General features: G+C 42.5%; 1 protein-coding gene across 2 annotated transcripts in view; it reads left to right on the forward strand.

The window, feature by feature from the left end:
* Positions 1 to 1774: 1774 nt before the first annotated feature.
* Positions 1775 to 14044, forward strand: part of pdzrn3b (PDZ domain containing RING finger 3b) — a 100471-nt gene continuing 88201 nt past the window's right edge. Inside the window, exons 1-3 of one of the 2 annotated variants that reach the window (XM_086291372.1) lie at positions 1775 to 2653; positions 9384 to 9470; positions 11335 to 11442. In XM_086291372.1, the coding sequence (XP_086147498.1) occupies positions 1940 to 2653; positions 9384 to 9470; positions 11335 to 11442 (909 nt within the window). In that variant the 5' untranslated portion in view covers positions 1775 to 1939. The remainder of the gene's footprint in view (positions 2654 to 9383; positions 9471 to 11334; positions 11443 to 14044) is intronic. The other variant, XM_086291373.1, reaches the window with a different exon arrangement.

A 14044-nucleotide genomic window follows, 5' to 3' on the forward strand; every position in this document is an offset into this window, starting at 1 on the left:
TGGCTAAGAAATATATAATATAATCACATGCTGTAGTATATGCAGTACAAGAATCTTCGAGGTGTTCTGCACAGGGAGTTTTTATTCCACTCCATCTAAGCCATCCCATAACATCAGTGTAGGATTACCCACGAGCTCAGACTCTCTCTATCACGCGTTGTCCATGAAGTCTTTGATAAGCCCGTGTTTTTAGTTCTGGATAACGCACATATGGAAAGGTTTTATTGAGCATGGCATTGCATAAAACTGGATTTCCGAAAGAGGAGGCAACCAGTAGGAATGGGTATCTAATCACGGCAGGGTCAGGTCCGACACAGACTGTCTGCTTTAGCAACAGAGGCTATTATTTTCCTTCTCTAGGGCAAAACCAGTGTGTCCACTGGAGTTTACGTTAAAATTCAAACGCATTCAGAGCTACATGCCCTCCTGCTGGTATTGGAAGTGGACTCAGATCAGAGTGTCAAAGTGGTAAAACAATATCACGCTTTCTTTAGGTAAGGCCTCTGGTGAGGGGTGTGTTCAAACACGAATCCCTCGGCGGCGCCTCAGATATTCATTGTCATACCTCGCATTGTGATCTGTGTTGATTTCCCCAACTTTTACCTGATCTCACCCCCTCTTAAAGTGTGTTGTAACTTGAAGTCTCTCTTGTGGTTGTACTGGGTAATGTCCTTCCAAAGATGCTTGTTTTCACAAGTGTTGTGCATGCCTGAACGCTCACCCTCTGTGTGGTGAGTAACATTCATAAACTAACATTTATGAAATGAAATGGCTGTTTATCCTCTAAATATACAGCCGTAGACTTTATAGGTTTATGGGATTTTATAAAGCATTGTATCATTGTTTTTATATAACATTTGAATGATATATTCTGTTTGTTTTTTCTTTTTTAAACAATTCAGACTTTGTATATAAGTAAAAAAAAACCTAAAAAAAAAAACCTAAAGGCATTGGTAGGTGAACTCATAACCGCACAGTTACTCATTATAGTTCTTTATAATTCTTTGTATTGTTTTAAATGATCATTTATTCTATTTACCTATTTTATATGGGATTTCTTTTGCTGTTTAGCGTCACGGATATCAAAGGAAGAATGTAATCGTATAGGAAAACATGTTTCTTTACTGTGCATATGACAATAAAACTTTGAAAACTTTAGTTTTAGACTAATAGTTTTAGTTCCCAAAACTATTAGTCAGACTCTATTTTTTGCAGAAATAAATAGAAATAAATAAGAAAAAAAATATTTTCACTGGTTACATGGATAAACAAATGACATCTCATCTTTATTTCATTCTTCTATTTGAAAAGAAATGCGCAAGCTACTTTTTATCCCAGTGGCTGAGTACTCTGTGCGCCGTTAGTAGAGTAGTTACGGCAGAAAACTTTCGGAATGTCGCCTTCACTGACTATCAGAAGTGTAGATTTTAAAAGCTGAAGTCACAACGAAGTGAAGATGCGTTCGAATTTGATGTTTTTCATGCACTGATCACCTGTAACTTGCTCCAAATGTAGAAATAAAGGCTGAATTGTGACGGAATAAAAGAAGTTTGCCGTTTCTCACACTTTGGTTCAGAAATTGTTGCTTTTACGTGTCATAAACGGCCCTAAAAATTGTCACCTTTTCCTGATTTCACCTTTTCCTTTGCAGTTACAAAAAACATATTTTTGCGTGCAAAGGAAACGAAATATATCTATTTTTCAGGGTGAAAAACTTCTAACTTCTAACTTTAGAGAGTTCGCGTACGAGGCGCTCCTGAAGGCACCAAAAAGTCTCGGTCAATTAGTAGAGTTTAGACAGTGAGGAGAGCTCGGAGCAAGTAGGTCTCGGCGAACGCTCCACCAATGACCAGCTAAGAGAAAAACGCCCCACTGCTCCTCCGACTTAGATCTGCGGGGGTGGGGAGTCCACAAGTTTGTCTCTGGATTTAGGGAAACCATGGGATTCGAGTTGGACCGCTTCAAGGGGACTGTGGACCCGGATTTCAAATGCAACTTGTGCAATAAAGTCCTGGAGGACCCGCTGACGACTCCGTGCGGTCACGTCTTTTGCTCTGGCTGCGTGCTGCCCTGGGTCGTCCAGCAGAGCAGCTGCCCGGTCAAATGTCAGCGGATCTCCACCAAAGAGCTGAACCACGTCCTGCCTCTAAAGAACCTCATCCTGAAGCTGGAGATTAAATGCGATAACCATACGAGGGGCTGCGATGCCGTGGTGAAGCTGCAGCATCTGGCCGAGCACGCCGAGATGTGCGACTACTCCCCGGCGAAGTGCAGGAACAGAGGATGCAGCGAGGTGCTCAACCTGCGGGACGTGGATGCTCACATGCGGGAGACGTGCGACTACAGACCGGTGGAGGTTTGCGAGAGCGGCTGCGGGCTGATGCTCACCCAAAAGGAGCAGAAATCAAATAGCCACTGCTGCCTGAGAGCCCTGAAGGCGCACAACAGCGCGCTGCAGTGCAGAATGATCATCCTGGATAGGGAGTTCAAGAAGCAGACCATAGAAGCAAACAAGAGGGAGAAGGCTCTCCTGGCACAACTTTCCGCCGTGCACAGCGAGCTGCAGATGACAGCGCTCAAGTATCAGAAGAAATTCACAGAATACAGCGAGAGGATCGACTCCCTCACCAAGACCGTGGCTTTCTCCTGCAAGGTAAGCAGGAAAAGTTTTTGCTCTGAGTGATTCCCAGTAGCTTCTCCCTGCTGTCATCCACAGTGTGACGCCTGGAAAATCTGTTCTGTGAGAATAAAATAATTCCACTGCAACTTAAAGTTGATCCTGACATGCACTGCGCATAAGGCAATTGCCTTAAGGCCAACTTTTATAGGCTGTAAAATATCTTCCTCAGCATGTTTTTGTCGGCACTATGGGAGTTCTTAAAATGTTACTTTAACTGGGCCTCCTTGTTGTTTGGGTGGCTGCCTTAACTTCAACCCAACTGGAAAAGGAAGTCAATGTTGTTGGCGATTCTGCTTTTTTCTTTTTTCCCCCTGGTGTTTCCAGGAGAACTTCGTGCCTTGGCTGCCTGCTTTGAGACATGGATGTCAGCTGTGCCTCTTGGCCAGCTGGCAGTAAATGTGGGGTGGGGGGAGGGCTAAATATTTACTGCAGTTCTGTACACAACAAGAACCAGGTTCCAGTTATAATGCCTCACCCCCTCACAGCATGCTTGTTTGAGGCTTTTTGTCATCGGATGTTCGCCCTTTCCCCCGAGACCATCATAACAAATTAGAATCAGGGCTGCAGCAGAGTTGCTGGCACCAAAGTTGAATGAGCTAGTAAGGGCTTATGAGGTCCCAAAAGGCCTTAAAAACAGTAAAGCTTGATCTGTGCAAGGCCCCTGCGAGGTGGGGGGGGCTGAGGAAGAGCTGATGTAAGGATGTTTTATGGTTCAAATTTATAAACCCAGTGGCCCATTATCAACATCATAAAGGATGCAGGAGTTCATAAATCTGGTAATGAATTGAATTAGTGTATGGTGCTTGCACTGCTGCTGGGATTAGCAAATGGGAGTGGTCAGGGTTTTGTTTTAGAGGAGAAATAATTATTAGTAGAAATATGGATGAATGGGATGTGCCTTTTAAAAAAAAAAAAAAAAAAAAAATTACACCCTTTTTATGTCCCAGAAGTTCTTTAATAAATCACCTATCAAAGATTTCACACTCTTTTCCTCCCCCTGCTTTTGCTGGGTGCTTTCATTTGTTCATTACGGGCTCAGCTCCCAGTAAAATGTGTTCTAGTAGACTGGTAAATTGCGCATCAAAAGCACCGATGCAGGCAAATCGGGAAATCGCTCATGCTGGTATAAAGAAGCTTCCTGGGCCTGTAGCGCAGCAAGTTATCATAGCTCATTTGACAGCGGCATCTCAGTCCTGCCATTGAGCTCTACATTAAGTGTGTTATTGCCATTGTGGCTGTTCTAACGTAAAAACAGAAGGAATAACATCTGCACTTGAGGCATGCTTTGAACATATGTATGAGATACAGGAATGGTTGAGAACTTTTCTGAGGATGAGATTTAATATCTGTGGGTGATATTGCAACTCGTTAGAAGAGGTTTCTTTATTTCTTTCTATCTCGAAAGGCCTTTCATTGGATCCAGTCAAGCAGTGAACAGGAATGAGGTTCTCTCACAAATGTGAATACGAACTGGGATTAGCTGTTAGAGGCAGTCTGTCCAAAATCTTTGCTCCCTTTTTTTTTCTTTCTCATGATTTCAGTAATCAAGAGCCTAATTACATCAGTGTGTTATTGGTAATTTCCGAAAAGGGATATTTTGACATGCCAAAGCAGCAAAAGCCCAGGTAATGACTTGTCTGATGGACCTACTCCTTTGAAGCCATGCTAGTGAGCCAGCATTCACAATACCACGGACCTGGAACGCGCTAAATGGAGTGCATCCAATGGGAGGTGCATTTCACAATTCAAAAGATCATTGGGGGAAAAAGGTTTTAATGCAGTTTTATGACATGCAGTACTATGCAGAAGTCTCAGGCTACCTGATATTTCTTTATATTTTAGGTTATATTAAAGAAGCCAGACTTTCTTGCAACCTTTGTGGCATTCTTCTTTTTTAAAGCAGTTTTTGGCACTGTCCAGGCTTTGTAAAGTTTTCTTTGGATATTTGTGGTATTTTCACTCGTTTTCAACTCTGCACTTGACCATTTTCAGAGATTTTGAAAGTAGACAAAGGGAGAAGTGGGAAGCCTGTTAAACTAACCAAGCAGCAGCTGAAAATCATGTCCTTAAAAAAATATTAAAAATATAACAAGTCCTGACACGGGACCTGAGAGATGCATCTGGCCCTGCAGTTAACCCATCTGCTGTTCATTGAACCCTCATCAGAAATGGTCTCAGTGGAGGGTGGCATTCTTAAGGAAGGGAAACGGGGACGAAAGACTGAAGTATGCTAAATTACACAACTGAAAAGCTGAAAATCATCTTCTGGGCTGTGGAATTCAGATTTGAAAATTTTGTTTCAAATTATTGAACCAAAAATAAAAGGTCAGGAAAGAGGTATAACAGTGAGTGCCGGTAGTTACCTGTAAAACACGCTGGGGGCTCCGTCATCGTTTGGGCTGCATCTCAGCTGGTGGTGTTGGAGATCTTGTCAAAATTGATGGAATTATGAACTCCAAAAAGTACAGTCAGATTTTGATCAACCATGCAATACCACCTGGAAAACATCTGATTGGCAACAACTTAATTTTTCAGTATGACAGTGTTCCCAAACACATACCTGGATAGAAAAACATACTGTGGAACACTGTCAGTCATGGATTGGCTACCCCAAAGCCCAGACATCAACATTACTGAAGCATCTTGACAGAGAACAGGACAAAAGGCAGCCAACATCCAAAGAAAAGCTCTGAATGTTGTTCAGGGAGCCTGGAGAACTAGTTCAGGGTGTGCTGAAGAATAAAGGTGGTCTTAGCAAATTCGAGTTTTCAAGCTCGTTAGAATTGCGCAAACTCTGTGCTTGCCTTATAAACTGTGTTTTCCTGTATGTTTGCACATGTTTCAATAAATCGCTGCCTCCTATTTCCCAATGTCCTAGCAAACAGAGTGTTGGCTCAAAACCTTTGCTCAGTACTGATCATCAGATCACTACCAAAGGATGAATGCAAGTCCATTGTTACAGCTGACTGGCAACTTACTTTAGTTTAGAGATTCCACCACTCCTCAACTTCAATGTCTTTTAATGCCAAAAACTGGGAGATGAGGAGTAACTGACTGGTATTTAAAAGAAAGATTATTTAATACTAAATGCAAGAAAGACAAATAAAACTGATGGAAAATCAATGAACAAAAAGCTCAGATCTTTACTGTGGTTCATTGCAGGGCTGTTAGAAGTGTTGTCACACTCTCCATAAAAGATTGGATCTGTGTTTTTGAACCAAGATCCCCTTTGGCTGCAGATGACAGCATTAAAGGTTCTTGATCTAATAACAAGTGTCTTTTAAAATCACAAGACATCAAACTGATCGATCCTGCATTGAATTTGATTGGAGTAATTGTGACCTCAAACTGATTAGGCTAATTGTGGACTGTGAGATAGCTTAACAGAACAAAGGAAGCTATTAGTTATTTCACAAGCGTGGCTATCAATTGAACATGACAGATCACATTAATAAAAGCCATCATGTATTCATTGAAAATGCCCATTTCGTCTAATAAAAATGCATTAGGCTGCTGGTTCCTTTGTGTATATACATTAGCATTGAGTGATAATCCTTGTCATTGATTTGAAATAGACTTCACTACCTCATTAATGGGGTAAACTGCCCTACATTTACAAGGTCACTGAGTTTCTGTCTCTTGACCACATGCCAGTAGTTTATAAATCAATATGTTCCCTTTTTGTTCTGTATTACAGTACCTACACTATAATTAGGTGAACTATATTAAGAGTTAGACAGGGGGAAGGCAGCTTGATGGAGGACAGACTCGGAAAGTGTGACGAGTGCTGAGGTGAAGGCTCACCGTGAGTGTGCCAAGTCACAAGTGAGCAGCAGACTAAAGTTTCACTGCCAGCGTGCCATTTCTTACCTCACCAACAAAGTTTTGTTGTTGTTTTTTTTCTCCCCACGGAGCTTTTGTTTACTTGCTGTAGCGCCCATGTCATTGTGTCTCCACGGTTTTGTTTTGAATTGGTGGTGTTTAGCACATCAGTTTTTCTTTTTAGTCTTTAATATAACTCAAGCACACCTGATGTTTTTAGTAAATTTGCAACCTCATCCTGAAGACGTTTACTTCATTTTTGGGGGGTTGGATCATTGTTAGAGTGTTTGCAGATGTGGTGAGAAGGGAAGAGAGGGGAAGGGGGGGGGGGAGAAAAGCTTCATAATTGTTCATTTTAATGGTTCTTGTGGATGAAATTTGAAGACTAGTTTGTTTTGAGGCCTGTGACACATTCAGCATAAGTGAAGAGGATGGAAAAGCCAATTGCTTTGTACCTTTTTTTCATTTGTCATATTAATTCCACTTTGTCTCAACAAGCATAATGCCCAACTGTCTTCTTGTTGACAGCGACGGCTGTAGTTCACTATAATTCGGAAGCATGTGCCACTAATGCTGTCGTGACAGAAGCGCACATTCCTGCAGGGCCAGACTTGCACATGCTGGTGTTTTTAGGCTATATGGCAGTCAGGATGCTGTACATGCCAGTAATATCTGCTTTATATTTAGTCTCAGTGTTTCGCAGAATACTGGAGCGGCAGCTGAAATTATGTTACCTCATAGCTCCCCTCTAAGTCCTCCTTAAAAAAACAGATTAAGGGCTGACTCTGCGAGTTTCCCAGAGGTTTTCATGTCATGTAGCTTCTGAGTCAAGAGGCCCGCTGGTGTATTCATTTACATAGGACAACGGTTCGTGAGAGAGCGGTTCTCTTCTTTGACCTGGTCATCATTTCAGGCTGGCTAAGCCCTGGAGAATGGTGAAATTTGAAGAAGCTAAAGTAACTTGTTACATTACAAGATTCCAGCCATTAGAAACTACATACCAGCTGTTATGTTGTAGCGAAAAATTTGTACCATCCTGTGCTCATTTATATTGTCCAGAAGGTGTGTAACCCACTGTAAATTTACCCGAGTTTGTCCACTTTAGCTCACTGCATAACAGGTTGATATAGGCAGCAGTTTGTCCACCACCTAACTAGAAAGAAACTCGCTTTTGCTAGTTTTGCAGTTCTGAACTGTAGCACCAGCATCTTAGTCCTCCTCAGCAGCGACGTTGTGGAGCTGTGCTTAGCTTGCAGGTACTTCTTCAACAAGAGGAATTGAGCTTTGTAGCAGCTGACAGACTCTTATTATCACCCTGGGTCAGGACAATGCGAATGCTCCAACTGTGTAACTGCAAATCTCTTTGTCATCTCACTAAATGACCTTCACATGCTGACCGGCTCAATGGCCAGATTCCACTCTGCACAACAAAAGGAGCAGGGAAATGTTGGAACACTTCAATAGCAACCAGTTCCTTCATTGGAATAAAATAACAGTATTTGAATTACAAAGCTGACCTTTTGACTTTAAAGTTACAACGAACAAGTAATCTATATACATGGATGCTGTAGTTCATATGTTACACCAACACTGGCTAGCACTGGATTGGCATTTTTTTTAAAAATGGTTGTGGGCCTGAGACTGAAGTTGTCTGTTTTTAGTTATGCACAACTGTTACTTGTAATCAAATCATTTATGATAAGTAATTCAGAGTTAACTTGAATAATGACTAGCTTAATTTGTAAACGGACTGGTACTTGTGAAGTGCTTCTACTCTAGCTGAGCACTCAAAGCATTTTCTAGTACAAGTCTTTATTCACTCATTCACACATATACATACACATAAGTGCTTTGCCTGAAGCCATGTCCACACTAATACGTTTTCATTTGAAAACGCATCTTTTTCTCTCCGGTTTGGCCTTCCGTCCACACTGAGACAGCGTTTTCGGTCAAGGAAAACGCAGCGTTTTCAAACGCTCTCCAAAGCAGATACATTTGAAAACGCCGTTTTGGCGTTGCAGTGACAGTGAACCCGGAGCCTTTTCGAAAACGATGACACGTTTTAGTCATGTGATGCAGTCATGTGACCAATTAAACAAAGATACCGGAGGGCTAGTGTGGATGTAGCCTAAGATTCATGCAGACACTCACACTTTGATGGCACATTGGGGGCAGCTTGAGGTTCAGGGTACTTTGACATGCAGATTGATGGACATGCATATTCCAGCAGCTGTGGCAGACTATGTAAAATTACAGAGCGAGGTTGGTGAGTCATTAACACCAGCACACAAATGGTGCGCTGGGAGCTTCATGGTGTAATGTGTTGACAGCCCGGTTCTTTTGGTCATGTGCTGAACTTTTTACACGTAAGATTTCCTTTAATAGTTACACAGCAGAAGCAGTACCATAATATACAAAGATGTCTAACCAAAAGATTCAAGGAACTGCTGAAAAGATCTGGCTACTAAGCTAACAGTGTTTGTTTGCTTTCTGCTATGTAGTGAGTATTTGGCCATTTTGAGCAGCAAGTGATATTTTCTTTTGAAGAAACCATGTTTGGCTGGATGTTAATGACAAACACGGCATGAAGAGAGTTTATTGACAATAGAGCAGTCAATAGTTTCTTATTTTGTTGTTGGGCTACCACAGAGAATTAGGAACATCTGTTTGCTTGCAGCAGTTGTAGCTGGTGAATACAACCTGAAAGTTAGACAGATGCTATCAAAATATGAGTACAATATAGCCCCTGTGTTTTGAAAGTTTCACTCTTTGAATTTAAAAGAATAAAAAGATTAATTAAGATTAATATTGAGTTGTTGTCTATGTTGAATAACTTCCTGCCATCTCTTTGCTCACGTGTGTCTCTCCTGTCTGTTTGTAGGAAGGCGAGACTAAAAGCGTGACCGTTGTCCTTCTTCGTGAGGGCGGCTCTCTGGGTTTTAACATCATAGGAGGAAGGCCATGCGTGGTAGGTTGAAAGCTGAGCAACTTGGAGGTTCCGTCTCCCCCACCCCCTCCCCGGTGATCAGCCAAGTGTCAAATGGCAAATAGTGGAAGTACCACAAGCCTCCTCTGTGCTGACTGCCGCAACTTAGACAGTCGTGCATGGTTTTTTTTTTTTTGGTTTTTTTTTTTGACTGTGGATAGATGGACCGCATCTATCAAGTTTTATTGTGTTTATATATTGGTCTGGTTTAGCGGATTTGGCATTACAGATTAAAAAAAACTATAATTACTTTTATGGGAGTTAAATCTGGGATTATGGCTTCCACCACAGTTGTTTTGTCTCTAATTGAGGGGATTTTGGTGGTGAGGTAAACACAGAGGAGAGGAAAGGGTCTTTTAAACCCAGACTGAACTTTTCTCAGCCGCTTTCTGCCTCGAGGCCCCTGAAGTTAAAGTCATTAATGATGCCACGCGCTCTGCCGAGTGAAGGGTTGGAAAATATCTCAACGCTGGCATCTCCCATACACGGAGCTTCTTTCTGCAGCCGAGGTCTTATTGAAACGCCGTATCTGTTTCACTTCCACTGTTGCAGACTTGGTTTTCCACAGCCACAGTGACGCACTTTTCAGCAGTGACATAGATTATCGCAGTAAAACTTTTTATAGCAGGAAGCTATAAAAAGATCGACATTTAAGCGTAGATTTGCTCGTGGAGTTGCTGTGACAGAGCCATGCATCAAACTTGTACGACAGCGGAGATAATACTTGGCTTTTGCTTTCCTAGTGAGCCTCAAATCATCAGGTGGTGTAAGAAGCTACTCATTAGAATTGGAAGTGGCTAATATCCTAGCAGCCTTTGACATGTGTGTTTCATGTGGCTGTTATACTGGTATGGCATGGTGAGCGCAATCAACTGCCAGGATTTGTGGTCTCCTAGATGAGCTTGTTTGTCTGCAGCTCATGTGATAGCGGTGAGGCAAAGTAGTAGTAGGCATGTTGTGGAACTTGCAGCAAAAGCACTGCAGTGTTAACACTGTACACGATGTCCCTGAAAGAGGAAGCAGACCAGAAATTATTAATTAGCATCTGTTCTGTAACTTCTGGGGTTTCTTTAAGTACCTAGTAAAATGTAGTTGTGTCACAGAGCCCAGCAGGAGTGTGGTACACATTTACATGTGGTTTTAAAGAGAGTACTAACATAGCTGTTAACCCAGACTTAGCTCTGACTCTGGGGTCACGGCCACAGAGTCGGATGTAGGCTACTTCATGCCCCTACAGCATGTCCGCGTGTCAACATTTAGGCCCTTCTGTAGACCAGGGTCAACCCTTTAAGGCCTGGGAAGCATGTGAAGTTAAAGCTTATCCCTAAGTCCACACTCAAGGGTAGGGTTAAAAGGGCATTTCACAGAAATTGCAAAAAGCCATATTTTTTCACTTAGTCTTGTTGCTGTTGAGCCTTCCAGATATTTTTGTTTTCTGTGTGCCCTGATTTGAGATATCTGCCTGGAAATTACTGCTGCCAGTAAAAGAAACTGCTGGCAGTAAAATTTTGTGGATTCACTGGAAATCTCCCTTAAATCTCAAGGCCAAACTAAATGTTGTTTGTGTCATTTATAGGGGTGGCAGCAATAGTTTGCTTGGGATTTTTTTTTTTTTCTTTGTTATTTGGGTGAACTAAACCTTCAACTTTGTAGGCTTGCAAAGCGTTGTACAGACGCTCATGTGGTTTTGCCCACAACAACCAAACCCAGTGTTTCCAGTGTTTTTTAAAAGTACTTTTATTGCGCGATTTATTGAGACTTCTATAGGCTTTCCTTTCCTTAACGAGCCCTGTGAGCGCTGTGCTTCCATTAATCCGCTGAACATGCCTGCAATTTATTCCCGCAGGACGACAACGACAGCACTTCGAATGAAGGAATCTTTGTGTCCAAGATCGTGGAGAAAGGTCCAGCAGACAAAGAGGGAGGCCTTCAGATCCACGACAGAATAATAGAGGTATGTGTGTCCTCCTCTGTAATGCTTCATGTAAATGGGGGGAGGGGGAGGGGGAGGGGGGGGGGGGGGGGAACTACTGATGTAATGACTGTCTGCACCATAAAGAGGGAGAAACACCAAAGAATCACTCCATCTTTGTGTATGTTTGAGCTCTGAGCTCAAGCTGAACGCAATGCGTGACGTATGGAACCTGAATTAGCATCTTGGCCTTTTGTTGGCGCTCCCGAAAGTCAATCCTGCAGACGGTGAACGTCTCTGATACGATTCTACCAGTCGACATTGGCGATGTCAAGTAGGGCATCATTGCAGATAGGCCGAGATAAACCTGAGGCGAGGCTGTCTGTCTTTACTGTTGCTGGCTGATAGCGAGGGAGAGGAAAAGATGTCTTTTACTTCTCTCGTCCCAGCAAATAAATCCCTTTCGACAGAGCAGCCATGAAGCGTCCCCCTTTCGTCTCTAAACAGAACTTGATGTGGAAAGGCCAGCTCACCCTGAGGTCAACTTGAGGGATCCATTGAAAAACTCAGCATCACAAAGGTTGCTTTTATAGAATGGTTGTCAACCAGAATCGCTCACAACGGCTGCTTTGAAATGAGTCGTTTATGTCAATTGCAAGTGTGTATTACCGCCGGCCGCAAGATGACAAATATGGCTTGTCGCTGGCTTTATTGTTAAACCTCAGTGAAATTGCCCCCGGAGCATTTTTGACCAGCTCATTGCTCACAGAGACGCTTGTGGAAAGTGTTTACACACACGAAAAAAAGAAGACTCCCAACATCTGGACTCCGCTGATCGCTCTATCCTGTCATTTATGCAGTCGAATGCTAACTACTTGCAAAAAAAATGCCACAAGTCCTCTGGAGAAAGCCTCACGCTGTTGTTCCAAATAATATGGTTGTAAATCTGGCGACGTCGTGACTGAGAGGTTATGATGTGCTTGTCTTTGGTTTAGACCTCCTGAGCTAACACAGTCAAGTGTCTTGGTGCTCTCTGCAATTTAAGACCTCGTAACGAGGGCCGGTTGAACCAAAAAAGCCACTCAGAGATCAGCGACTCGAGACCTAAAGGGACTTGCCGTGGGCTGCTAGCTGATGTGTGGGGAGATTAGCTCATATGTCACACGAACGTGTACAAGTGTGTGTCTTTGCGAGCATCTGCCCTGCTTGGCTTTATGAGTTTGCGTGCACATGTTTGCCTGGGCGCGTGTAAGCACAGGATGCATGCGTTAATGGGCCAGATGTCGCTGTATTTGGTTACTTGAGAAGGTGTATCTATGGGGTTTAATGCTGTGATAGCCAATCCGGAGCGGAGAGGACGGAATTTGCTATAGGATAATGCTTCCCTCGTGTTTTTCATATTGTTTTCGCGCTATTGTAGGTGAAGCCACAGAATCTCTCCAGTGCAGGAAAGGCCTAAGGAGGTAGCACAGGTTCCTATAAAGTAACCTTTTCTTGACGAGAAGTGAGGGATTGCCATACAATACCCAGCAAATAAATCATCAGATTTAATAGACCGTTAAAGGCCGATACTTCACATTTACGCCATTCATCGGAAGGGAAACCTGAGAGCGAGGCAGCTTATATTTCCAAGGCTGCTTTTTTTTTTTTTTTGGTTGACTGGTTGAAGCAAGAAAGTACAATGTCACGGATTCCTGGACCACAATAAGAAATGTGACATCAAAACACAATTTGCTGTTGCACAGCTTTTATTCTGGACCTGAGGTGACTGGGTCTGTGAACTTTGTTTGTTCGCTGTCAAGAATCAAAGACGATGAAGCCTAAGTGCCTGAAGGCAGTTTCACGGTGTTTGGTAGAAACCAAGCAGCCTGTAACTGTGTCCTGTTTAGCATCCTGTGATGTATGCTGGAATTGCAGGAACAGTCAAACCTGGTTTATCTCATGTTTTACCAGAGATTGTTTTTCATGCACATAAAATATGATATCCGTGACTGCTGTGTTATCCTTTTTTGTAGTAGTAGTGGAAATCATGCTTGCTTAAGACCTTTGTTTAATTTTATCTGTGCTGCTTTTCAGTATGGTTGCAGGATGTGTAAATATCAGGCAGGGTGTGAGGTTTCCTTTTCTGATTAGGCCCACAGCTAATCATCGGCGCTCAATTTTTACGAGTAATTTTCCAGTTTATCTTTTTAATCCTCCTGCCTGCCCGAACGTTCCCCGAGGCCAAGGTGATATCTTCAGATTGGTTTTTAAATCCATGTTCTTACTTCTGAAATTAGCTCGTTTTTCTTAGACAAGTAGATGGAAAAGTGAAAAGCAGACGACAAACTAACAATCTTTTTTTTGACTGAAGTGGTCCAAGGATAACTTTGCATCAAAGCACGTTTTGATGCATGACGATGGCAACGGAACAACAATAAGAATGAGTCTGTCTATCGTTCTGCTGTGTATTTGTAATTGAATAGAATCAAGTTGGCAGTGAGACGCAATCTGTTTGTGTTAACACGGTAACTAACTGTGATAAACTGGTAAAAGCTGCCTGTTGCCATCTGATGGAAACCTGTTGCTGTGCCCACATACAGAAATTGACATTAACTTTTTCATTCACAGTCCAAGCAGCCCCTCATAGATTTGAAATGGAATA

This window comes from Aulonocara sp. 'chitande type north' Nkhata Bay, linkage group LG5 (assembly GCF_057382095.1).
Source record: "Aulonocara sp. 'chitande type north' Nkhata Bay isolate Kocher_YH1m ecotype deep benthic linkage group LG5, A_spYH_male_GT1.1, whole genome shotgun sequence".
Taxonomy (NCBI): Eukaryota; Metazoa; Chordata; class Actinopteri; order Cichliformes; family Cichlidae; genus Aulonocara; species Aulonocara sp. 'chitande type north' Nkhata Bay.